This window comes from Phalangium opilio, unplaced genomic scaffold (genome assembly GCF_054372755.1).
Source record: "Phalangium opilio isolate 3A_F unplaced genomic scaffold, DU_Popi_V2 ptg000360l_1, whole genome shotgun sequence".
In the NCBI taxonomy this organism is placed as follows: Eukaryota; Metazoa; Arthropoda; class Arachnida; order Opiliones; family Phalangiidae; genus Phalangium; species Phalangium opilio.
This window is the reverse complement of record NW_028324230.1, coordinates 2293014-2314770: the sequence shown is the minus strand read 5'-3', so window position 1 is coordinate 2314770 and position 21757 is coordinate 2293014. Positions and strand designations below refer to the sequence as shown.

Genomic DNA, 21757 nt, shown 5'->3' with positions numbered 1-21757 from the left:
TTCCCAAGTACTGACTACGCTCGACGCTGCTAACGTCGGCGATCGGACGAGAACCGGTGTTCTCAGCGTGATATGGCCGTTGCCGAGAGTGCTAGTTAATAATTCGAATTTAAATTAAGTGAGACAAATTAACCTTCATCATTTTAAAACAATAACAAAAAGAAAACATGTTTGCTTTTTTCATATCTATTAAAATTTAAAAGAGGAAAAAAAAGTGAAAAAGAAAACGGCACGCAGTGTTCCTAAGTGGTCTCTCTCCCAAGTACTGACTGCGCTCGACGCTTCTTCACTTCGGTTATCGGACGAGAACCGGTGTATTCAGCGTGTTATGGCCGTTGCCGAGAGTGCTAGTTAGTAATTTGAATTTAATTAACTTTCATCTTTATAAAACAATAACAAAAAGAAGATATGTTTGCTTTTTTCATATCTGGTGGAATTTGAAAGAGGAAACAAAAGTGAAAAAGCCAACGGCACGCAGTATTCCCAAGTACTGACTGCGCTCGACGCTGCTTAACTTCGGTGATCGGACGAGAACCGGTGTTTTCAGCGTGATATGGCCGTTGCCGAGAGTGCTAGTTAATAATTCGAATTTAAATTAAGTGAGACAAATTAACCTTCATCATTTTAAAACAATAACAAAAAAAACATGTTTGCTTTTTTCATATCTATTAAAATTTAAAAGAGAAAAAAAAAGTGAAAAAATCAACGGCACGCAGTGTTCCTAAGTGGTCTCCCTCCCAAGTACTGACTGCGCTCGACGCTGCTTAACTTCGTTGATCGGACGAGAACCGGTGTATTCAGCGTGATATGGTCGTTCCCGAGAGTGCTAGTTAATAATTTGAATTTTATTAACCTTCATCTTTATAAAACAATAACAAAAAGAAGATATGTTTGCTTTTTTCATATCTATTGGAATTTAAAAGAGGAAAAAAAAGTGAAAAAGCCAACGGCACGCAGTATTCCCAAGTACTGACTGCGCTCGACGCTGCTAACGTAGGCGATCGGACGAGAACCGGTGTTCTCAGCGTGATATGGCCGTTGCCGAGAGTGCTAGTTAATAATTCGAATTTAAATTAAGTGAGACAAATTAACCTTCATCATTTTAAAACAATAACAAAAAGAAAACATGTTTGCTTTTTTCATATCTATTAAAATTTAAAAGAGGAAAAAAAAGTGAAAAAGAAAACGGCACGCAGTGTTCCTAAGTGGTCTCTCTCCCAAGTACTGACTGCGCTCGACGCTTCTTTACTTCGGTTATCGGACGAGAACCGGTGTATTCAGCGTGTTATGGCCGTTGCCGAGAGTGCTAGTTAATAATTTGAATTTAATTAACTTTCATCTTTATAAAACAATAACAAAAAGAAGATATGTTTGCTTTTTTCATATCTGGTGGAATTTGAAAGAGGAAACAAAAGTGAAAAAGCCAACGGCACGCAGTATTCCCAAGTACTGTATGCGCTCGACGCTGCTTAACTTCGGTGATCGGACGAGAACCGGTGTTTTCAGCGTGATATGGCCGTTGCCGAGAGTGCTAGTTAATAATTCGAATTTAAATTAAGTGAGACAAATTAACCTTCATCTTTTTAAAACAATAACAAAAAAACATGTTTGCTTTTTTCATATCTATTAAAATTTAAAAGAGAAAAAAAAGTGAAAAAATCAACGGCACGCAGTGTTCCTAAGTGGTCTCCCTCCCAAGTACTGACTGCGCTCGACGCTGCTTAACTTCGGTGATCGGACGAGAACCGGTGTATTCAGCGTGATATGGTCGTTGCCGAGAGTGCTAGTTAATAATTTGAATTTAATTAACCTTCATCTTTATAAAACAATAACAAAAAGAAGATATGTTTGCTTTTTTCATATCTATTAAAATTTAAAAGAGGAAAAAAAATGAAAAAGCCAACGGCACGCAGTGTTCCTAAGTGGTCTCCCTCCCAAGTAGTGACTGCGCTCGACGCTGCTTAACTTCGGTTATCGGACGAGAACCGGTGTATTCAGCGTGATATGGCCGTTGCCGAGAGTGCTAGTTAATAATTTGAATTTAATTAACTTTCATCTTTATAAAACAATAACAAAAAGAAGATATGTTTGCTTTTTTCATATCTGGTGGAATTTGAAAGAGGAAACAAAAGTGAAAAAGCCAACGGCACGCAGTATTCCCAAGTACTGACTGCGCTCGACGCTGCTTAACTTCGGTGATCGGACGAGAACCCGTGTTTTCAGCGTGATATGGCCGTTGCCGAGAGTGCTAGTTAATAATTCGAATTTAAATTAAGTGAGACAAATTAACCTTCATCATTTTAAAACAATAACAAAAAAAACATGTTTGCTTTTTTCATATCTATTAAAATTTAAAAGAGAAAAAAAAAGTGAAAAAATCAACGGCACGCAGTGTTCCTGAGTGGTCTCCCTCCCAAGTACTGACTGCGCTCGACGCTGCTTAACTTCGTTGATCGGACGAGAACCGGTGTATTCAGCGTGATATGGTCGTTCCCGAGAGTGCTAGTTAATAATTTGAATTTAATTAACCTTCATCTTTATAAAACAATAACAAAAAGAAGATATGTTTGCTTTTTTCATATCTATTGGAATTTAAAAGAGGAAAAAAAAGTGAAAAAGCCAACGGCACGCAGTATTCCCAAGTACTGACTGCGCTCGACGCTGCTAACGTCGGCGATCGGACGAGAACCGGTGTTCTCAGCGTGATATGGCCGTTGCCGAGAGTGCTAGTTAATAATTCGAATTTAAATTAAGTGAGACAAATTAACCTTCATCATTTTAAAACAATAACAAAAAGAAAACATGTTTGCTTTTTTCATATCTATTAAAATTTAAAAGAGGAAAAAAAAGTGAAAAAGAAAACGGCACGCAGTGTTCCTAAGTGGTCTCTCTCCCAAGTACTGACTGCGCTCGACGCTTCTTCACTTCGGTTATCGGACGAGAACCGGTGTATTCAGCGTGTTATGGCCGTTGCCGAGAGTGCTAGTTAGTAATTTGAATTTAATTAACTTTCATCTTTATAAAACAATAACAAAAAGAAGATATGTTTGCTTTTTTCATATCTGGTGGAATTTGAAAGAGGAAACAAAAGTGAAAAAGCCAACGGCACGCAGTATTCCCAAGTACTGACTGCGCTCGACGCTGCTTAACTTCGGTGATCGGACGAGAACCGGTGTTTTCAGCGTGATATGGCCGTTGCCGAGAGTGCTAGTTAATAATTCGAATTTAAATTAAGTGAGACAAATTAACCTTCATCATTTTAAAACAATAACAAAAAAACATGTTTGCTTTTTTCATATCTATTAAAATTTAAAAGAGAAAAAAAAAGTGAAAAAATCAACGGCACGCAGTGTTCCTAAGTGGTCTCCCTCCCAAGTACTGACTGCGCTCGACGCTGCTTAACTTCGTTGATCGGACGAGAACCGGTGTATTCAGCGTGATATGGTCGTTCCCGAGAGTGCTAGTTAATAATTTGAATTTTATTAACCTTCATCTTTATAAAACAATAACAAAAAGAAGATATGTTTGCTTTTTTCATATCTATTGGAATTTAAAATAGGAAAAAAAAGTGAAAAAGCCAACGGCACGCAGTATTCCCAAGTACTGACTACGCTCGACGCTGCTAACGTCGGCGATCGGACGAGAACCGGTGTTCTCAGCGTGATATGGCCGTTGCCGAGAGTGCTAGTTAATAATTCGAATTTAAATTAAGTGAGACAAATTAACCTTCATCATTTTAAAACAATAACAAAAAGAAAACATGTTTGCTTTTTTCATATCTATTAAAATTTAAAAGAGGAAAAAAAAGTGAAAAAGAAAACGGCACGCAGTGTTCCTAAGTGGTCTCTCTCCCAAGTACTGACTGCGCTCGACGCTTCTTCACTTCGGTTATCGGACGAGAACCGGTGTATTCAGCGTGTTATGGCCGTTGCCGAGAGTGCTAGTTAGTAATTTGAATTTAATTAACTTTCATCTTTATAAAACAATAACAAAAAGAAGATATGTTTGCTTTTTTCATATCTGGTGGAATTTGAAAGAGGAAACAAAAGTGAAAAAGCCAACGGCACGCAGTATTCCCAAGTACTGACTGCGCTCGACGCTGCTTAACTTCGGTGATCGGACGAGAACCGGTGTTTTCAGCGTGATATGGCCGTTGCCGAGAGTGCTAGTTAATAATTCGAATTTAAATTAAGTGAGACAAATTAACCTTCATCATTTTAAAACAATAACAAAAAAAACATGTTTGCTTTTTTCATATCTATTAAAATTTAAAAGAGAAAAAAAAAGTGAAAAAATCAACGGCACGCAGTGTTCCTAAGTGGTCTCCCTCCCAAGTACTGACTGCGCTCGACGCTGCTTAACTTCGTTGATCGGACGAGAACCGGTGTATTCAGCGTGATATGGTCGTTCCCGAGAGTGCTAGTTAATAATTTGAATTTTATTAACCTTCATCTTTATAAAACAATAACAAAAAGAAGATATGTTTGCTTTTTTCATATCTATTGGAATTTAAAAGAGGAAAAAAAAGTGAAAAAGCCAACGGCACGCAGTATTCCCAAGTACTGACTGCGCTCGACGCTGCTAACGTAGGCGATCGGACGAGAACCGGTGTTCTCAGCGTGATATGGCCGTTGCCGAGAGTGCTAGTTAATAATTCGAATTTAAATTAAGTGAGACAAATTAACCTTCATCATTTTAAAACAATAACAAAAAGAAAACATGTTTGCTTTTTTCATATCTATTAAAATTTAAAAGAGGAAAAAAAAGTGAAAAAGAAAACGGCACGCAGTGTTCCTAAGTGGTCTCTCTCCCAAGTACTGACTGCGCTCGACGCTTCTTTACTTCGGTTATCGGACGAGAACCGGTGTATTCAGCGTGTTATGGCCGTTGCCGAGAGTGCTAGTTAATAATTTGAATTTAATTAACTTTCATCTTTATAAAACAATAACAAAAAGAAGATATGTTTGCTTTTTTCATATCTGGTGGAATTTGAAAGAGGAAACAAAAGTGAAAAAGCCAACGGCACGCAGTATTCCCAAGTACTGTATGCGCTCGACGCTGCTTAACTTCGGTGATCGGACGAGAACCGGTGTTTTCAGCGTGATATGGCCGTTGCCGAGAGTGCTAGTTAATAATTCGAATTTAAATTAAGTGAGACAAATTAACCTTCATCATTTTAAAACAATAACAAAAAAACATGTTTGCTTTTTTCATATCTATTAAAATTTAAAAGAGAAAAAAAAAGTGAAAAAATCAACGGCACGCAGTGTTCCTAAGTGGTCTCCCTCCCAAGTACTGACTGCGCTCGACGCTGCTTAACTTCGGTGATCGGACGAGAACCGGTGTATTCAGCGTGATATGGTCGTTGCCGAGAGTGCTAGTTAATAATTTGAATTTAATTAACCTTCATCTTTATAAAACAATAACAAAAAGAAGATATGTTTGCTTTTTTCATATCTATTGGAATTTAAAAGAGGAAAAAAAAGTGAAAAAGCCAACGGCACGCAGTGTTCTTAAGTGGTCTCCCTCCCAAGTACTGTATGCGCTTGACGCTGCTCAACTTCGGTGATCGGACGAGAACCGGTGTTTTCAGCGTGATATGGCCGTTGCCGAGAGTGCTAGTTAATAATTCGAATTTAAATTAAGTGAGACAAATTATCCTTCATCATTTTAAAACAATAACAAAAAAACATGTTTGCTTTTTTCATATCTATTAAAATTTAAAAGAGAAAAAAAAAGTGAAAAAGCCAACGGCACGCAGTGTTCCTAAGTGGTCTCCCTCCCAAGTACTGTATGCGCTCGACGCTGCTCAACTTCGGTGATCGGACGAGAACCGGTGTTTTCAGCGTGATATGGCCGTTGCCGAGAGTGCTAGTTAATAATTTGAATTTAATTAACCTTCATCTTTATAAAACAATAACAAAAAGAAGATATGTTTGCTTTTTTCATATCTATTGGAATTTAAAAGAGGAAAAAAAAGTGAAAAAGCCAACGGCACGCAGTGTTCCTAAGTGGTCTCCCTCCCAAGTACTGTATGCGCTTGACGCTGCTCAACTTCGGTGATCGGACGAGAACCGGTGTTTTCAGCGTGATATGGCCGTTGCCGAGAGTGCTAGTTAATAATTCGAATTTAAATTAAGTGAGACAAATTATCCTTCATCATTTTAAAACAATAACAAAAAAACATGTTTGCTTTTTTCATATCTATTAAAATTTAAAAGAGAAAAAAAAGTGAAAAAGCCAACGGCACGCAGTGTTCCTAAGTGGTCTCCCTCCCAAGTACTGTATGCGCTCGACGCTGCTCAACTTCGGTGATCGGACGAGAACCGGTGTTTTCAGCGTGATATGGCCGTTGCCGAGAGTGCTAGTTAATAATTCGAATTTAAATTAAGTGAGACCAATTAACCTTCATCATTTTAAAACAATAACAAAAAAACATGTTTGCTTTTTTCATATCTATTAAAATTTAAAAGAGAAAAAAAAAGTGAAAAAGCCAACGGCACGCAGTGTTCCTAAGTGGTCTCCTTCCCAAGTACTGTATGCGCTCGACGCTGCTCAACTTCGGTGATCGGACGAGAACCGGTGTTTTCAGCGTGATATGGCCGTTGCCGAGAGTGCTAGTTAATAATTCGAATTTAAATTAAGTGAGACAAATTAACCTTCATCATTTTAAAACAATAAGAAAAAGAAAACATGTTTGCTTTTTTCATATCTATTAAAATTTAAAAGAGGAAAAAAAAGTGAAAAAGCCAACGGCACGCAGTGTTCCTAAGTGGTCTCCCTCCCAAGTAGTGACTGCGCTCAACGCTGCTTAACTTCGGCTATCGGACGAGAACCGGTGTTTTCAGCGTGATATGGCCGTTGCCGAGAGTGCTAGTTAATAATTTGAATTTAATTAACTTTCATATTTATAAAACAATAACAAAAAGAAGATATGTTTGCTGTTTTCATATCTGGTGGAATTTGAAAGAGGAAACAAAAGGGAAAAAGCAAACGGCACGCAGTATTCCCAAGTACTGTATGCGCTCGACGCTGCTTAACTTCGGAGATCGGACGTGAACCGGTGTTTTCAGCGTGATATGGCCGTTGCCGAGAGTGCTAGTAAATAATTCGAATTTAAATTAAGTGAGACAAGTTAACCTTCATCATTTTAAAACAATAACAAAAAGAAAACATGTTTGCTTTTTTATATCTATTAAAATTTCAAAGAGGAAAAAAAAGTGAAAAAGCCAACGGCACGCAGTGTTCCTAAGTGGTCTCCCTCCCAAGTAGTGACTGCGCTCGACGCTGCTTAACTTCGGAAATCGGACGAGAACCGGTGTATTCAGCGTGATATGGCCGTTGCCGAGAGTGCTTGTTAATAATTTGAATTTAATTAACTTTCATCTTTATAAAACAATAACAAAAAGAAGATGTGTTTGCTTTTTTCATATCTGGTGGAATTTGAAAGAGGAAACAAAAGTGAAAAAGCCAACGGCACGCAGTATTCCCAAGTACTGACTGCGCTCGACGCTGCTTAACTTCGGTGATCGGACGAGAACCGGTGTTTTCAGCGTGATATGGCCGTTGCCGAGAGTGCTAGTTAATAACTCGAATTTAAATTAAGTGAGACAAATTAACCTTCACCATTTTAAAACAATAACAAAAAAAAACATGTTTGCTTTTTTCATATCTATTAAAATTTAAAAGAGAATAAAAAAGTGAAAAAATTATTATGGAAAAACTTTGACTTTTTACGTTACATCTGAGATCCAACAACACCGCTCCCGGGTGGGCTCGAACCACCAACCTTTCGGTTAACAGCTGAACGCACTAACCATTGAGCCACGGAAGCTCAGAAAAAAAATGGTCGTCAGGTATTGTGGAAAGCTTTGACTTTTTACGTTACATCTGAGACCTCACAACACCGCTCCTGGGCGTGCTCGAACCACCAACCTTTCGGATAACAGCCGAACGCGCTGAAAAAAAATAAAGATTCCCAGATGTTACCACGCGCTACCGAAGAAACAACGAATTTTCCATGAACTTCATTGCTTCACGGACGCAAGCGAAAGGGCTTACGGCGCTGTGGTTTACCTGAGAACGGCATTTCCTAATAATGTATTTGAAGTTAACATCGTATCTGCAAAGACCCGTGTTGCTCCACTCAAGAAAGCAACGATCCCAAGATTAGAGTTATTAGCCGCCGTAATAGGATCACGGCTTATGAAATCCGTCGCTACCTGTTTCGAGAACGATCAACCAACTCAACATTTCTGGACGGACAGCATGATTGTCTACCATTGGATAAGAGACGCAGCCACCAACTGGAAACCATTCGTCTCAAAATCGCATCGTGGAAATCCAGATGAATTCAGAACCCAGTCAATGGTCCCACGTACCCGGTCCCGATAATCCAGCCGACATTCTCAGCCGAGGCATGAAAATAGAAGCTTTACACAACAGTGAAAACTGGTGGCATGGACCCAAATTCCTCTCAAAACCAAACGATCTTTGGCCGAAGAAGATTCAACCAACGCAGCCAACTGAAGAATTACAAGATCCAGAATTGCGACGACAAAGGAAGATAGTCCAAATTACACAAGCGACCTGCCACATTCGAATCCAAGAGCCCGTCATAGTTCCGACACGCTTTAGCTCCCTTAACCGACTTCTACGCGTCACTGCCTGGGTCCTGCGATATTACCACAATCTCACACACAAAACTAATAGACGACATAGTAAAGAATTGGAGATCACCGACTTGGACGCAGCTACTACTTATTGGATGAAACTTGTTCAACTTGAAGTCTTTTCCGACGAAATCAAGTGCCTAGCAAGCAATCAAGAAATAAAACATGACTCCAAGATCAAGAACCTTCGACCTTTCCTAGACGACCAACTCATTCTACGAGCAGGAGGGCGACTACAACAATCTCAATTCGACTTCGACGTTTCTCATCCTATAATTCTCCCTGGGAATACTCACTTTGCCAAACTACAAATTATCAACAGCCATGAAAGGATGTTCCACTTGGGCCTCACCAGTACTCAAACACATCTTCGAGATCGTTTTTGGATCCCAAAAGGGCGTCAAGTCGTTAAACAACTCCTGTCAAAGTGCTGGATATGCCGAAAGCTACAAGCGAAAGCCATCACACAAGAAACCGCACCCTTGCCACGAGATCGTATTTCCAACACAATCCCATTCCAAGCAACGGGCATCGACTTTGCGGGTCCGATTTTCGTAAAAGCCAACACCGAAACAAGAACGGAGAAAACGTACGTCGTACTATTCACATGCGCAACGAGTCGAGCAGTTCACTTATAACTTGCAACCAACCTCAGCACGGAAACGTTTATACTAGCGCTGAAACGATTCATCGGAAGACGGGGCATATGCGAAGTAATTCTATCCGACAATGCCAAGACGTTCAAGAGAGCCAATGGAAAAATACAGGACCTCTGGAAGAAGATATCTAAAACCGAACTCAAAGAATTCTTCATCACCTTTAACATCAAATGGAAATTCAACGTCGAACGAGCACCATGGTGGGGAGTATTTTTCAAACGCCTAGTGAGAACGGTCAAGACATGTTTAAAGAAAACCTTAGGTCGCGCCTTAGTCAAATATGAGGAATTGGAACCCTTATTGGTCGAAATCGAAGGTACTATAAACTCTAGACCATTAACTTATTTCAACAGCGACCCATCCGAGCCATCTCCATTGACGCCCGCTCATCTATTAATTGGAAGACGCCTCAACTCCCTTCCACCGAAGATTCAACTGAAGGAAATTTCAAACCGGAGCGACATGACAAAAAGATGGCTGTATCGAGAATCATTGCTCAATAAATTCTGGCAACGCTGGCGCAACGAATATTTGCTCGAACTAAGATCTGCCCATATGTCTTCTGACACCAAACCCTCGATGTATCTACAAATCAATGACCTGGTCTTGATACATGAAGACAAGTGCCCTCGACACCTTTGGCGAATTGGACGAATTGAAGAGCTATATCCCGGCAGAGACGGAAAAATTAGAGCATGCTTAGTGAAAACAGCAAAGGGTACTCTTCGCAGACCGGTGCAACTCCTGTACCCAATGGAACTAAAGGATAGCGACTCTCAACACAAAATATTATCGGGGGGAGGATGTTAAAAAATAGATTAGAACTGTATCTAAATTTAATCTAATAATATTTAATGTTGGCAAAAATTAGATTAGATTTTAAACTTAAACGTTATCGTTAAAAAATAGACCAGCCGGATGATGTTTTTAAATTACTATCATTTGTATATAAAAACTAACTCAGAATCAATTTAATCATCAGTTCTAGCCTAGATATTTCTTGAATTAGTTTGTTGTTTAATCAATCCCAAGACGCGGTGTTATAACTATATGCATTTTAAATAAAGTTTCAAAGTTTCAAAGTTTATTTGGCATAGTTTAGTACAAAAGCTCATGAGGAGGGACCAAGTCTTCAAGCGACTTATTGCCCTCCTTAAATTTCTTAAGATTAACGTCAATTGGACAACAAAATTAGATAAAGAACATTAAAAGAGAATAACCATAAAAAAATAATATAAATTAAAATTTAAATAAAGTTTTGCAAATACATGAATATAGTTTAATATCTTTTGTAAAGCATGACTTTTTTACTTCGTTTAATATAAAATATAAACGAGTTATTGTTTTTCTTTAAATAAAACAATCAAAATCAGGAATAAATAAATATATAAATAAAAAAATAAATAAACAAATAGATCAAAGATGGCTACACACTGCCATTAAGTATATGAATTTTAAGTTTTTTTTAACTAAAGCAAAGGATTTGGTATCACATATAAGTAAATAAATTTGGTTGTATAGTTTTACTCCTACATAAAAGATTGAGTTTAGCTTTTTTGAAGTTTTGCATTGGAAGCATTCTAAAATATTGTTTGTTCTTGTTAATATGTTAGAGGATGTTGTATTAAATAGTTTATGTACACCATTAATATTTTTATGAATAAATATAAGATTTTAAATATTAGTTTAAATTAATAAATCCTGGTTGTCTTCATAAAATAGATAATTCCTTTAGCCACATTGAGATAAATTGTCCAAGTCCCCAGTTCGCTTAAATTCCCCTTCACCCCGAAAGCCTACTTGAAATACGACATTTAACAAAGCCAACGGCACGCAGTGTTCCTCAGTGGTCTCCCTCCCAAGCACAGACTGCGCTCGACGCTGCTTAACTTCGGTGATCGGACGAGAACCGGTGTTTTCAGCGTGACATGGCCGTTGCCTAGAGTGCTAGATAATAATTCGTATTTAAATTAAGTGAGACAAATTAACCATCATATTTTTAAAACAATAACAAAAAGAAAATATGTTTGCTTTTTTCATATCTATTGGAATTTAAAAGAGGAAAAAAAGTGAAAAAGCCAACGGCACGCAGTGTTCCTAAGTGGTCTCCCTCCCAAGTACTGACTGCGCTCGACGCTGCTTAACTTCGGTGATCCGACGAGAACCGGTGTTTTCAGCGTGATATGGCCGTTGCCGAGAGTGCTATTTAATAATTTGAATTTAATTAACCTTCATCTTTATAAATCAATAACAAAAAGAAGATATGTTTGCTTTTTTCATATCTGATGGAATTTAAAAGAGGAAATAAAAGTGAAAAAGCCAACGGCACGCAAAGTTTCCAAGTACTGACTGCGCTCGACGCTGCTAACTTCGGTGATCGGACGAGAACCGGTGTTTTCAGCGTGATATGGCCGTTGCCGAGAGTGCTATTTAATAATTGGAATTTAATTAACCTTCATCTTTATAAAACAATAAGAAAAAGAAGATATGTTTTCTTTTTTCATATCTGATGGAATTTAAAAGAGGAAATAAAAGTGAAAAAGCCAACGGCACGCAGAGTTTCCAAGTATTAACTGCGCTCGACGCTGCTTAACTTCGGTGATCGGACGAGAACCGGTGTTTTCAGCGTGATATGGCCGTTGACGAGGGTGCTAGATAATAATTCGAATTTAAATTCAATGAGACAAATTAACCTTCATCTTTTTAAAACAATAACAAAAAGAAAATATGTTTGCTTTTTTCATATCTGATGTAATTTAAAAGAGGAAACAAAAGTTTAAAAGCCAACGGCACGCAGAGTTTCCAAATACAGACTGCGCTCGACGCTGCTTAACTTCGGTGATCGGACGAGAACCGGTGTTTTCAGCGTGATATGGCCGTTGCCGAGAGTGCTAGATAATAATTCGAATTTAAATTAAGTGAGACAAATTAACCATCATCTTTTTAAAACAATAACAAAAAGAAAATATATGTTTGCTTTTTTCATATCTATTGGAATTTAAAAGAGGAAAAAAAAGAGAAAAAACCAACGGCACGCAGTGTTCCTAAGTGGTCTCCCTCCCAAGTACTGACTGCGCTCGACGCTGCTTAACTTCGGTGATCGGACGAGAACCGGTGTTTTCAGCGTGATATGGTCGTTAATGCAGATACTATGTTAACTTCAAATACATTATTAGGAAATGCCGTTCTCAGGTAAACCACAGCGCCGTAAGCCCTTTCGCTTGCGTCCGTGAAGCAATGAAGTTCATGGAAAATTCGTTGTTTCTTCGGTAGCGCGTGGTAACATCTGGGAATCAGTACTTGGGAGGGAGACCACTTAGGAACACTGCGTGCCGTTGGCTTTTTCACTTTTTTTTCCTCTTTTAAATTCCAATAGATATGAAAAAAGCAAACATATCTTCTTTTTGTTATTGTTTTATAAATATGAAGGTTAATTAAATTCAAATTATTAACTAGCACTCTCGGCAACGACCATATCACGCTGAATACACCGGTTCTCGTCCGATCAACGAAGTTAAGCAGCTTCGAGCGCAGTCAGTACTTGGGAGGGAGACCACTTAGGAACACTGCGTGCCGTTGATTTTTTCACATTTTTTTTCTCTTTTAAATTTTAATAGATATGAAAAAAGCAAACATGTTTTTTTTGTTATTGTTTTAAAATGGTGAAGGTTAATTTGTCTCACTTAATTTAAATTCGAGTTATTAACTAGCACTCTCGGCAACGGCCATATCACGCTGAAAACACCGGTTCTCGTCCGATCACCGAAGTTAAGCAGCGTCGAGCGCAGTCAGTACTTGGGAATACTGCGTGCCGTTGGCTTTTTCACTTTTGTTTCCTCTTTCAAATTCCACCAGATATGAAAAAAGCAAACACATCTTCTTTTTGTTATTGTTTTATAAAGATGAAAGTTAATTAAATTCAAATTATTAACAAGCACTCTCGGCAACGGCCATATCACGCTGAATACACCGGTTCTCGTCCGATTTCCGAAGTTAAGCAGCGTCGAGCGCAGTCACTACTTGGGAGGGAGACCACTTAGGAACACTGCGTGCCGTTGGCTTTTTCACTTTTTTTTCCTCTTTGAAATTTTAATAGATATAAAAAAGCAAACATGTTTTCTTTTTGTTATTGTTTTAAAATGATGAAGGTTAACTTGTCTCACTTAATTTAAATTCGAATTATTTACTAGCACTCTCGGCAACGGCCATATCACGCTGAAAACACCGGTTCACGTCCGATCTCCGAAGTTAAGCAGCGTCGAGCGCATACAGTACTTGGGAATACTGCGTGCCGTTTGCTTTTTCACTTTTGTTTCCTCTTTCAAATTCCACCAGATATGAAAACAGCAAACATATCTTCTTTTTGTTATTGTTTTATAAATATGAAAGTTAATTAAATTCAAATTATTAACTAGCACTCTCGGCAACGGCCATATCACACTGAAAACACCGGTTCTCGTCCGATAGCCGAAGTTAAGCAGCGTTGAGCGCAGTCACTACTTGGGAGGGAGACCACTTAGGAACACTGCGTGCCGTTGGCTTTTTCACTTTTTTTTCCTCTTTTAAATTTTAATAGATATGAAAAAAGCAAACATGTTTTCTTTTTCTTATTGTTTTAAAATGATGAAGGTTAATTTGTCTCACTTAATTTAAATTCGAATTATTAACTAGCACTCTCGGCAACGGCCATATCACGCTGAAAACACCGGTTCTCGTCCGATCACCGAAGTTGAGCAGCGTCGAGCGCATACAGTACTTGGGAAGGAGACCACTTAGGAACACTGCGTGCCGTTGGCTTTTTCACTTTTTTTTTTCTCTTTTAAATTTTAATAGATATGAAAAAAGCAAACATGTTTTTTTGTTATTGTTTTAAAATGATGAAGGTTAATTTGTCTCACTTAATTTAAATTCGAATTATTAACTAGCACTCTCGGCAACGGCCATATCACGCTGAAAACACCGGTTCTCGTCCGATCACCGAAGTTGAGCAGCGTCGAGCGCATACAGTACTTGGGAGGGAGACCACTTAGGAACACTGCGTGCCGTTGGCTTTTTCACTTTTTTTTTCTCTTTTAAATTTTAATAGATATGAAAAAAGCAAACATGTTTTTTTGTTATTGTTTTAAAATGATGAAGGATAATTTGTCTCACTTAATTTAAATTCGAATTATTAACTAGCACTCTCGGCAACGGCCATATCACGCTGAAAACACCGGTTCTCGTCCGATCACCGAAGTTGAGCAGCGTCAAGCGCATACAGTACTTGGGAGGGAGACCACTTAGGAACACTGCGTGCCGTTGGCTTTTTCACTTTTTTTTCCTCTTTTAAATTCCAATAGATATGAAAAAAGCAAACATATCTTCTTTTTGTTATTGTTTTATAAAGATGAAGGTTAATTAAATTCAAATTATTAACTAGCACTCTCGGCAACGGCCATATCACGCTGAAAACACCGGTTCTCGTCCGATCACCGAAGTTGAGCAGCGTCGAGCGCATACAGTACTTGGGAGGGAGACCACTTAGGAACACTGCGTGCCGTTGGCTTTTTCACTTTTTTTTTCTCTTTTAAATTTTAATAGATATGAAAAAAGCAAACATGTTTTTTTGTTATTGTTTTAAAATGATGAAGGATAATTTGTCTCACTTAATTTAAATTCGAATTATTAACTAGCACTCTCGGCAACGGCCATATCACGCTGAAAACACCGGTTCTCGTCCGATCACCGAAGTTGAGCAGCGTCAAGCGTATACAGTACTTGGGAGGGAGACCACTTAGGAACACTGCGTGCCGTTGGCTTTTTCACTTTTTTTTCCTCTTTTAAATTCCAATAGATATGAAAAAAGCAAACATATCTTCTTTTTGTTATTGTTTTATAAAGATGAAGGTTAATTAAATTCAAATTATTAACTAGCACTCTCGGCAACGACCATATCACGCTGAATACACCGGTTCTCGTCCGATCACCGAAGTTAAGCAGCGTCGAGCGCAGTCAGTACTAGGGAGGGAGACCACTTAGGAACACTGCGTGCCGTTGATTTTTTCACTTTTTTTTTCTCTTTTAAATTTTAATAGATATGAAAAAAGCAAACATGTTTTTTTGTTATTGTTTTAAAATGATGAAGGTTAATTTGTCTCACTTAATTTAAATTCGAATTATTAACTAGCACTCTCGGCAACGGCCATATCACGCTGAAAACACCGGTTCTCGTCCGATCACCGAAGTTAAGCAGCGTCGAGCGCATACAGTACTTGGGAATACTGCGTGCCGTTGGCTTTTTCACTTTTGTTTCCTCTTTCAAATTCCACCAGATATGAAAAAAGCAAACATATCTTCTTTTTGTTATTGTTTTATAAAGATGAAAGTTAATTAAATTCAAATTATTAACTAGCACTCTCGGCAACGGCCATAACACGCTGAATACACCGGTTCTCGTCCGATAACCGAAGTAAAGAAGCGTCGAGCGCAGTCAGTATTTGGGAGAGAGACCACTTAGGAACACTGCGTACCGTTTTCTTTTTCACTTTTTTTTCCTCTTTTAAATTTTAATAGATATGAAAAAAGCAAACATGTTTTCTTTTTGTTATTGTTTTAAAATGATGAAGGTTAATTTGTCTCACTTAATTTAAATTCGAATTATTAACTAGCACTCTCGGCAACGGCCATATCACGCTGAGAACACCGGTTCTCGTCCGATCGCCGACGTTAGCAGCGTCGAGCGCAGTCAGTACTGGGGAATACTGCGTGCCGTTGGCTTTTTCACTTTTTTTCCTCTTTTAAATTCCAATAGATATGAAAAAAGCAAACATATCTTCTTTTTGTTATTGTTTTATAAAGATGAAGGTTAATTAAATTCAAATTATTAACTAGCACTCTCGGGAACGACCATATCACGCTGAATACACCGGTTCTCGTCCGATCAACGAAGTTAAGCAGCGTCGAGCGCCGTCAGTACTTGGGAGGGAGACCACTTAGGAACACTGCGTGCCGTTGATTTTTTCACTTTTTTTTTCTCTTTTAAATTTTAATAGATATGAAAAAAGCAAACATGTTTTTTTTGTTATTGTTTTAAAATGATGAAGGTTAATTTGTCTCACTTAATTTAAATTCGAATTATTAACTAGCACTCTCGGCAACGGCCATATCACGCTAAAAACACCGGTTCTCGTCCGATCACCGAAGTTAAGCAGCGTCGAGCGCATACAGTACTTGGGAATACTGCGTGCCGTAGGCTTTTTCACTTTTGTTTCCTCTTTCAAATTCCACCAGATATGAAAAAAGCAAACATATCTTCTTTTTGTTATTGTTTTATAAAGATGAAAGTTAATTAAATTCAAATTACTAACTAGCACTCTCGGCAACGGCCATAACACGCTGAATACACCGGTTCTCGTCCGATAACCGAAGTAAAGAAGCGTCGAGCGCAGTCAGTACTTGGGAGAGAGACCACTTAGGAAAACTGCGTGCCGTTTTCTTTTTCACTTTTTTTTCCTCTTTTAAATTTTAATAGATATGAAAAAAGCAAACATGTTTTCTTTTTGTTATTGTTTTAAAATGATGAAGGTTAATTTGTCTCACTTAATTTAAATTCGAATTATTAACTAGCACTCTCGGCAACGGCCATATCACGCTGAGAACACCGGTTCTCGTCCGATCGCCGACGTTAGCAGCGTCGAGCGCAGTCAGTACTTGGGAATACTGCGTGCCGTTGGCTTTTTCACTTTTTTTCCTCTTTTAAATTCCAATAGATATGAAAAAAGCAAACATATCTTCTTTTTGTTATTGTTTTAAAAAGATGAAGGTTAATAAAATTCAAATTATTAACTAGCACTCTCGGGAACGACCATATCACGCTGAAAACACCGGTTCTCGTCCGATCACCGAAGTTAAGCAGCGTCGAGCGCAGTCAGTACTTGGGAATACTGCGTGCCGTTGGCTTTTTCACTTTTGTTTCCTCTTTCAAATTCCACCAGATATGAAAAAAGCAAACATATCTTCTTTTTGTTATTGTTTTATAAAGATGAAAGTTAATTAAATTCAAATTACTAACTAGCACTCTCGGCAACGGCCATAACACGCTGAATACACCGGTTCTCGTCCGATAACCGAAGTAAAGAAGCGTCGAGCGCAGTCAGTACTTGGGAGAGAGACCACTTAGGAACACTGCGTGCCGTTTTCTTTTTCACTTTTTTTTCCTCTTTTAAATTTTAATAGATATGAAAAAAGCAAACATGTTTTCTTTTTGTTATTGTTTTAAAATGATGAAGGTTAATTTGTCTCACTTAATTTAAATTCGAATTATTAACTAGCACTCTCGGCAACGGCCATATCACGCTGAAAACACCGGTTCTCGTCCGATCACCGAAGTTGAGCAGCGTCGAGCGCATACAGTACTTGGGAGGGAGACCACTTAGGAACACTGCGTGCCGTTGGCTTTTTCACTTTTTTTTCCTCTTTTAAATTCCAATATATATGAAAAAGCAAACATACCCTCTTTTTGTTATTGTTTTATAAAGATGAAGGTTAATTAAATTCAAATTTTTAACTAGCACTCTCGGCAACGACCATATCACCGAAGTTAAGCAGCGTCGAGCGCAGTCAGTACTTGGGAGGGAGACCACTTAGGAACACTGCGTGCCGTTGATTTTTTCACTTTTTTTTTCTCTTTTAAATTTTAATAGATATGAAAAAAGCAAACATGTTTTTTTGTTATTGTTTTAAAATGATGAAGGTTAATTTGTCTCACTTAATTTAAATTCGAATTATTAACTAGAACTCTCGGCAACGGCCATATCACGCTGAAAACACCGGTTCTCGTCCGATCACCGAAGTTAAGCAGCGTCGAGCGCATACAGTACTTGGGAATACTGCGTGCCGTTGGCTTTTTCACTTTTGTTTCCTCTTTCAAATTCCACCAGATATGAAAAAAGCAAACATATCTTCTTTTTGTTATTGTTTTATAAAGATGAAAGTTAATTAAATTCAAATTATTAACTAGCACTCTCGGCAACGGCCATAACACGCTGAATACACCGGTTCTCGTCTGATCACCGAAGTTAAGCAGCGTCGAGCGCAGTCAGTACTTGGGAGGGAGACCACTTAGGAACACTGCGTGCCGTTGATTTTTTCACTTTTTTTTTCTCTTTTAAATTTTAATAGATATGAAAAAAGCAAACATGTTTTTTTGTTATTGTTTTAAAATGATGAAGGTTAATTTGTCTCACTTAATTTAAATTCGAATTATTAACTAGCACTCTCGGCAACGGCCATATCACGCTAAAAACACCGGTTCTCGTCCGATCACCGAAGTTAAGCAGCGTCGAGCGCATACAGTACTTGGGAATACTGCGTGCCGTAGGCTTTTTCACTTTTGTTTCCTCTTTCAAATTCCACCAGATATGAAAAAAGCAAACATATCTTCTTTTTGTTATTGTTTTATAAAGATGAAAGTTAATTAAATTCAAATTACTAACTAGCACTCTCGGCAACGGCCATAACACGCTGAATACACCGGTTCTCGTCCGATAACCGAAGTAAAGAAGCGTCGAGCGCAGTCAGTACTTGGGAGAGAGACCACTTAGGAAAACTGCGTGCCGTTTTCTTTTTCACTTTTTTTTCCTCTTTTAAATTTTAATAGATATGAAAAAAGCAAACATGTTTTCTTTTTGTTATTGTTTTAAAATGATGAAGGTTAATTTGTCTCACTTAATTTAAATTCGAATTATTAACTAGCACTCTCGGCAACGGCCATATCACGCTGAGAACACCGGTTCTCGTCCGATCGCCGACGTTAGCAGCGTCGAGCGCAGTCAGTACTTGGGAATACTGCGTGCCGTTGGCTTTTTCACTTTTTTTCCTCTTTTAAATTCCAATAGATATGAAAAAAGCAAACATATCTTCTTTTTGTTATTGTTTTATAAAGATGAAGGTTAATAAAATTCAAATTATTAACTAGCACTCTCGGCAACGGCCATATCACGCTGAGAACACCGGTTCTCGTCCGATCGCCGACGTTAGCAGCGTCGAGCGCAGTCAGTACTTGGGAATACTGCGTGCCGTTGGCTTTTTCACTTTTTTTCCTCTTTTAAATTCCAATAGATATGAAAAAAGCAAACATATCTTCTTTTTGTTATCGTTTTATAAAGATGAAGGTTAATTAAATTCAAATTATTAACTAGCACTCTCGGGAACGACCATATCACGCTGAATACACCGGTTCTCGTCCGATCAACGAAGTTAAGCAGCGTCGAGCGCAGTCAGTACTTGGGAGGGAGACCACTCAGGAACACTGCGTGCCGTTGAATTTTTTCACTTTTTTTTTCTCTTTTAAATTTTAATAGATATGAAAAAAGCAAACATGTTTTTTTTGTTATTGTTTTAAAATGATGAAGGTTAATTTGTCTCACTTAATTTAAATTCGAATTATTAACTAGCACTCTCGCAACGGCCATATCACGCTGAAAACACCGGTTCTCGTCCGATCACCGAAGTTAAGCAGCGTCGAGCGCAGTCAGTACTTGGGAATACTGCGTGCCGTTGGCTTTTTCACTTTTGTTTCCTCTTTCAAATTCCACCAGATATGAAAAAAGCAAACATATCTTCTTTTTGTTATTGTTTTATAAAGATGAAAGTTAATTAAATTCAAATTATTAACTAGCACTCTCGGCAACGGCCATATCACGCTGAATACACCGGTTCTCGTCCGATCGCCGACGTTAGCAGCGTCGAGCGCAGTCACTACTTGGGAATACTGCGTGCCGTTGGCTTTTTCACTTTTTTTTCCTCTTTTAAATTCCAATAGATATGAAAAAAGCAAACATATCTTCTTTTTGTTATTGTTTTATAAAGATGAAGGTTAATAAAATTCAAATTATTAACTAGCACTCTCGGGAACGACCATATCACGCTGAATACACCGGTTCTCGTCCGATCAACGAAGTTAAGCAGCGTCGAGCGCAGTCAGTACTTGGGAGGGAGACCACTTAGGAACACTGCGTGCCGTTGATTTTTTCACTTTTTTTTTCTCTTTTAAATTTTAATAGATATGAAAAAAGCAAACATGTTTTTTTTGTTATTGTTTTAAAATGATGAAGGTTAATTTGTCTCACTTAATTTAAATTCGAATTATTAAATAGCACTCTCGGCAACGGCCATATCACGCTGAAAACACCGGTTCTCGTCCGATCACCGAAGTTAAGCAGCGTCGAGCGCAGTCAGTACTTGGGAATACTGCGTGCCGTTGGCTTTTTCACTTTTGTTTCCTCTTTCAAATTCCACCAGATATGAAAAAAGCAAACATATCTTCTTTTTGTTATTGTTTTATAAAGATGAAAGTTAATTAAATTCAAATTACTAACTAGCACTCTCGGCAACGGCCATAACACGCTGAATACACCGGTTCTCGTCCGATAACCGAAGTAAAGAAGCGTCGAGCGCAGTCAGTACTTGGGAGAGAGACCACTTAGGAACACTGCGTGCCGTTTTCTTTTTCACTTTTTTTTCCTCTTTTAAATTTTAATAGATATGAAAAAAGCAAACATGTTTTCTTTTTGTTATTGTTTTAAAATGATGAAGGTTAATTTGTCTCACTTAATTTAAATTCGAATTATTAACTAGCACTCTCGGCAACGGCCATATCACGCTGAGAACACCGGTTCTCGTCCGATCGCCGACGTTAGCAGCGTCGAGCGCAGTCAGTACTTGGGAATACTGCGTGCCGTTGGCTTTTTCACTTTTTTTTCCTCTTTTAAATTCCAATAGATATGAAAAAAGCAAACATATCTTCTTTTTGTTATTGTTTTATAAAGATGAAGGTTAATTAAATTCAAATTATTAACTAGCACTCTCGGGAACGACCATATCACGCTGAATACACCGGTTCTCGTCCGATAACCGAAGTTAAGCAGCGTCGAGCGCAGTCACTACTTGGGAGGGAGACCACTTAGGAACACTGCGTGCCGTTGGCTTTTTCATTTTTTTTCCTCTTTTAAATTTTAATAGATATGAAAAAAACAAACATGTTTTCTTTTTCTTATTGTTTTAAAATGATGAAGGTTAATTTGTCTCACTTAATTTAAATTCGAATTATTAACTAGCACTCTCGGCAACGGCCATATCACGCTGAAAACACCGGTTCTCGTCCGATCACCGAAGTTGAGCAGCGTCGAGCGCATACAGTACTTGGGAGGGAGACCACTTAGGAACACTGCGTGCCGTTGGCTTTTTCACTTTTTTTTCCTCTTTTAAATTCCAATATATATGAAAAAGCAAACATACCCTCTTTTTGTTATTGTTTTATAAAGATGAAGGTTAATTAAATTCAAATTTTTAACTAGCACTCTCGGCAACGACCATATCACCGAAGTTAAGCAGCGTCGAGCGCAGTCAGTACTTGGGAGGGAGACCACTTAGGAACACTGCGTGCCG

The 21757-nt window shown here is 38.2% G+C and overlaps 1 protein-coding gene, 2 non-coding genes and 56 pseudogenes across 3 annotated transcripts; 28 read left to right on the top strand and 31 right to left on the bottom strand.

The window, feature by feature from the left end:
• Nucleotides 1–221: 221 nt before the first annotated feature.
• On the bottom strand, nt 222–340 carry LOC149597807 (5S ribosomal RNA; annotated as a pseudogene).
• A 122-nt stretch (nt 341–462) lies between these two features.
• Nucleotides 463–565, bottom strand: LOC149597806 (5S ribosomal RNA; annotated as a pseudogene).
• Nucleotides 566–700: 135 nt separating this feature from the next.
• LOC149597805 (5S ribosomal RNA) lies at nt 701–819 on the bottom strand (annotated as a pseudogene).
• A 361-nt stretch (nt 820–1180) lies between these two features.
• Nucleotides 1181–1299, bottom strand: LOC149597804 (5S ribosomal RNA; annotated as a pseudogene).
• A 122-nt stretch (nt 1300–1421) lies between these two features.
• Nucleotides 1422–1524, bottom strand: LOC149597803 (5S ribosomal RNA; annotated as a pseudogene).
• A 133-nt stretch (nt 1525–1657) lies between these two features.
• Nucleotides 1658–1776, bottom strand: LOC149597802 (5S ribosomal RNA; annotated as a pseudogene).
• A 121-nt stretch (nt 1777–1897) lies between these two features.
• Nucleotides 1898–2016, bottom strand: LOC149597801 (5S ribosomal RNA; annotated as a pseudogene).
• A 122-nt stretch (nt 2017–2138) lies between these two features.
• LOC149597800 (5S ribosomal RNA) lies at nt 2139–2241 on the bottom strand (annotated as a pseudogene).
• A 135-nt stretch (nt 2242–2376) lies between these two features.
• LOC149597799 (5S ribosomal RNA) lies at nt 2377–2495 on the bottom strand (annotated as a pseudogene).
• A 361-nt stretch (nt 2496–2856) lies between these two features.
• Nucleotides 2857–2975, bottom strand: LOC149597798 (5S ribosomal RNA; annotated as a pseudogene).
• A 122-nt stretch (nt 2976–3097) lies between these two features.
• LOC149597797 (5S ribosomal RNA) lies at nt 3098–3200 on the bottom strand (annotated as a pseudogene).
• Nucleotides 3201–3334: 134 nt separating this feature from the next.
• Nucleotides 3335–3453, bottom strand: LOC149597796 (5S ribosomal RNA; annotated as a pseudogene).
• Nucleotides 3454–3814: 361 nt separating this feature from the next.
• On the bottom strand, nt 3815–3933 carry LOC149597795 (5S ribosomal RNA; annotated as a pseudogene).
• A 122-nt stretch (nt 3934–4055) lies between these two features.
• On the bottom strand, nt 4056–4158 carry LOC149597794 (5S ribosomal RNA; annotated as a pseudogene).
• A 135-nt stretch (nt 4159–4293) lies between these two features.
• LOC149597793 (5S ribosomal RNA) lies at nt 4294–4412 on the bottom strand (annotated as a pseudogene).
• A 361-nt stretch (nt 4413–4773) lies between these two features.
• LOC149597792 (5S ribosomal RNA) lies at nt 4774–4892 on the bottom strand (annotated as a pseudogene).
• Nucleotides 4893–5014: 122 nt separating this feature from the next.
• Nucleotides 5015–5117, bottom strand: LOC149597791 (5S ribosomal RNA; annotated as a pseudogene).
• Nucleotides 5118–5251: 134 nt separating this feature from the next.
• LOC149597790 (5S ribosomal RNA) lies at nt 5252–5370 on the bottom strand (annotated as a pseudogene).
• A 122-nt stretch (nt 5371–5492) lies between these two features.
• LOC149597789 (5S ribosomal RNA) lies at nt 5493–5611 on the bottom strand (annotated as a pseudogene).
• A 134-nt stretch (nt 5612–5745) lies between these two features.
• Nucleotides 5746–5864, bottom strand: LOC149597788 (5S ribosomal RNA; annotated as a pseudogene).
• Nucleotides 5865–5986: 122 nt separating this feature from the next.
• LOC149597787 (5S ribosomal RNA) lies at nt 5987–6105 on the bottom strand (annotated as a pseudogene).
• Nucleotides 6106–6238: 133 nt separating this feature from the next.
• LOC149597786 (5S ribosomal RNA) lies at nt 6239–6357 on the bottom strand (annotated as a pseudogene).
• Nucleotides 6358–6491: 134 nt separating this feature from the next.
• LOC149597785 (5S ribosomal RNA) lies at nt 6492–6610 on the bottom strand (annotated as a pseudogene).
• Nucleotides 6611–6747: 137 nt separating this feature from the next.
• LOC149597784 (5S ribosomal RNA) lies at nt 6748–6866 on the bottom strand (annotated as a pseudogene).
• Nucleotides 6867–7227: 361 nt separating this feature from the next.
• LOC149597783 (5S ribosomal RNA) lies at nt 7228–7346 on the bottom strand (annotated as a pseudogene).
• A 122-nt stretch (nt 7347–7468) lies between these two features.
• On the bottom strand, nt 7469–7571 carry LOC149597782 (5S ribosomal RNA; annotated as a pseudogene).
• A 776-nt stretch (nt 7572–8347) lies between these two features.
• Nucleotides 8348–10141, top strand: LOC149597781 (uncharacterized). The gene is made up of 2 exons (XM_089860913.1): nt 8348–9261; nt 9328–10141. Exons 1-2 carry the CDS (start codon nt 8348–8350, stop codon nt 10139–10141), a joined length of 1728 nt encoding a protein of 575 aa, XP_089717039.1.
• Nucleotides 10142–11152: 1011 nt separating this feature from the next.
• LOC149597780 (5S ribosomal RNA) lies at nt 11153–11271 on the bottom strand (annotated as a pseudogene).
• Nucleotides 11272–11407: 136 nt separating this feature from the next.
• Nucleotides 11408–11526, bottom strand: LOC149597779 (5S ribosomal RNA). Its single transcript, XR_016377955.1, has one exon. It is a non-coding gene; the product is annotated as a 5S ribosomal RNA (ribosomal RNA).
• Nucleotides 11527–11872: 346 nt separating this feature from the next.
• LOC149597778 (5S ribosomal RNA) lies at nt 11873–11975 on the bottom strand (annotated as a pseudogene).
• A 137-nt stretch (nt 11976–12112) lies between these two features.
• On the bottom strand, nt 12113–12215 carry LOC149597777 (5S ribosomal RNA; annotated as a pseudogene).
• A 139-nt stretch (nt 12216–12354) lies between these two features.
• On the bottom strand, nt 12355–12473 carry LOC149597776 (5S ribosomal RNA). Its single transcript, XR_016378264.1, has one exon. It is a non-coding gene; the product is annotated as a 5S ribosomal RNA (ribosomal RNA).
• A 321-nt stretch (nt 12474–12794) lies between these two features.
• Nucleotides 12795–12913, top strand: LOC149597775 (5S ribosomal RNA; annotated as a pseudogene).
• Nucleotides 12914–13048: 135 nt separating this feature from the next.
• Nucleotides 13049–13151, top strand: LOC149597774 (5S ribosomal RNA; annotated as a pseudogene).
• A 122-nt stretch (nt 13152–13273) lies between these two features.
• Nucleotides 13274–13392, top strand: LOC149597773 (5S ribosomal RNA; annotated as a pseudogene).
• Nucleotides 13393–13753: 361 nt separating this feature from the next.
• On the top strand, nt 13754–13872 carry LOC149597772 (5S ribosomal RNA; annotated as a pseudogene).
• A 137-nt stretch (nt 13873–14009) lies between these two features.
• Nucleotides 14010–14128, top strand: LOC149597771 (5S ribosomal RNA; annotated as a pseudogene).
• Nucleotides 14129–14263: 135 nt separating this feature from the next.
• LOC149597770 (5S ribosomal RNA) lies at nt 14264–14382 on the top strand (annotated as a pseudogene).
• Nucleotides 14383–14516: 134 nt separating this feature from the next.
• On the top strand, nt 14517–14635 carry LOC149597769 (5S ribosomal RNA; annotated as a pseudogene).
• A 122-nt stretch (nt 14636–14757) lies between these two features.
• On the top strand, nt 14758–14876 carry LOC149597768 (5S ribosomal RNA; annotated as a pseudogene).
• Nucleotides 14877–15010: 134 nt separating this feature from the next.
• Nucleotides 15011–15129, top strand: LOC149597767 (5S ribosomal RNA; annotated as a pseudogene).
• Nucleotides 15130–15251: 122 nt separating this feature from the next.
• Nucleotides 15252–15370, top strand: LOC149597766 (5S ribosomal RNA; annotated as a pseudogene).
• Nucleotides 15371–15504: 134 nt separating this feature from the next.
• LOC149597765 (5S ribosomal RNA) lies at nt 15505–15607 on the top strand (annotated as a pseudogene).
• Nucleotides 15608–15729: 122 nt separating this feature from the next.
• On the top strand, nt 15730–15848 carry LOC149597764 (5S ribosomal RNA; annotated as a pseudogene).
• Nucleotides 15849–16208: 360 nt separating this feature from the next.
• On the top strand, nt 16209–16327 carry LOC149597763 (5S ribosomal RNA; annotated as a pseudogene).
• A 360-nt stretch (nt 16328–16687) lies between these two features.
• LOC149597762 (5S ribosomal RNA) lies at nt 16688–16806 on the top strand (annotated as a pseudogene).
• A 360-nt stretch (nt 16807–17166) lies between these two features.
• On the top strand, nt 17167–17269 carry LOC149597761 (5S ribosomal RNA; annotated as a pseudogene).
• Nucleotides 17270–17391: 122 nt separating this feature from the next.
• LOC149597760 (5S ribosomal RNA) lies at nt 17392–17510 on the top strand (annotated as a pseudogene).
• A 137-nt stretch (nt 17511–17647) lies between these two features.
• LOC149597759 (5S ribosomal RNA) lies at nt 17648–17766 on the top strand (annotated as a pseudogene).
• Nucleotides 17767–18111: 345 nt separating this feature from the next.
• Nucleotides 18112–18214, top strand: LOC149597758 (5S ribosomal RNA; annotated as a pseudogene).
• A 122-nt stretch (nt 18215–18336) lies between these two features.
• On the top strand, nt 18337–18455 carry LOC149597757 (5S ribosomal RNA; annotated as a pseudogene).
• A 359-nt stretch (nt 18456–18814) lies between these two features.
• Nucleotides 18815–18933, top strand: LOC149597756 (5S ribosomal RNA; annotated as a pseudogene).
• Nucleotides 18934–19516: 583 nt separating this feature from the next.
• Nucleotides 19517–19635, top strand: LOC149597755 (5S ribosomal RNA; annotated as a pseudogene).
• Nucleotides 19636–19770: 135 nt separating this feature from the next.
• Nucleotides 19771–19873, top strand: LOC149597754 (5S ribosomal RNA; annotated as a pseudogene).
• A 346-nt stretch (nt 19874–20219) lies between these two features.
• Nucleotides 20220–20338, top strand: LOC149597753 (5S ribosomal RNA; annotated as a pseudogene).
• Nucleotides 20339–20473: 135 nt separating this feature from the next.
• Nucleotides 20474–20576, top strand: LOC149597752 (5S ribosomal RNA; annotated as a pseudogene).
• Nucleotides 20577–20698: 122 nt separating this feature from the next.
• Nucleotides 20699–20817, top strand: LOC149597751 (5S ribosomal RNA; annotated as a pseudogene).
• A 361-nt stretch (nt 20818–21178) lies between these two features.
• Nucleotides 21179–21297, top strand: LOC149597750 (5S ribosomal RNA; annotated as a pseudogene).
• Nucleotides 21298–21433: 136 nt separating this feature from the next.
• Nucleotides 21434–21552, top strand: LOC149597749 (5S ribosomal RNA; annotated as a pseudogene).
• Nucleotides 21553–21757: the final 205 nt, after the last annotated feature.

Coding starts and splice junctions, on each gene's coding strand:
- LOC149597781 (XM_089860913.1), top strand. CDS start 8,348: ATGAATTCAGAACCCAGTCAATGGTCCCACGTACCCGGTCCCGATAAT. Junction 9,262..9,327: donor GAAACAAGAACGGAGAAAAC/GTACGTCGTACT, acceptor AACCAACCTCAG/CACGGAAACGTTTATACTAG.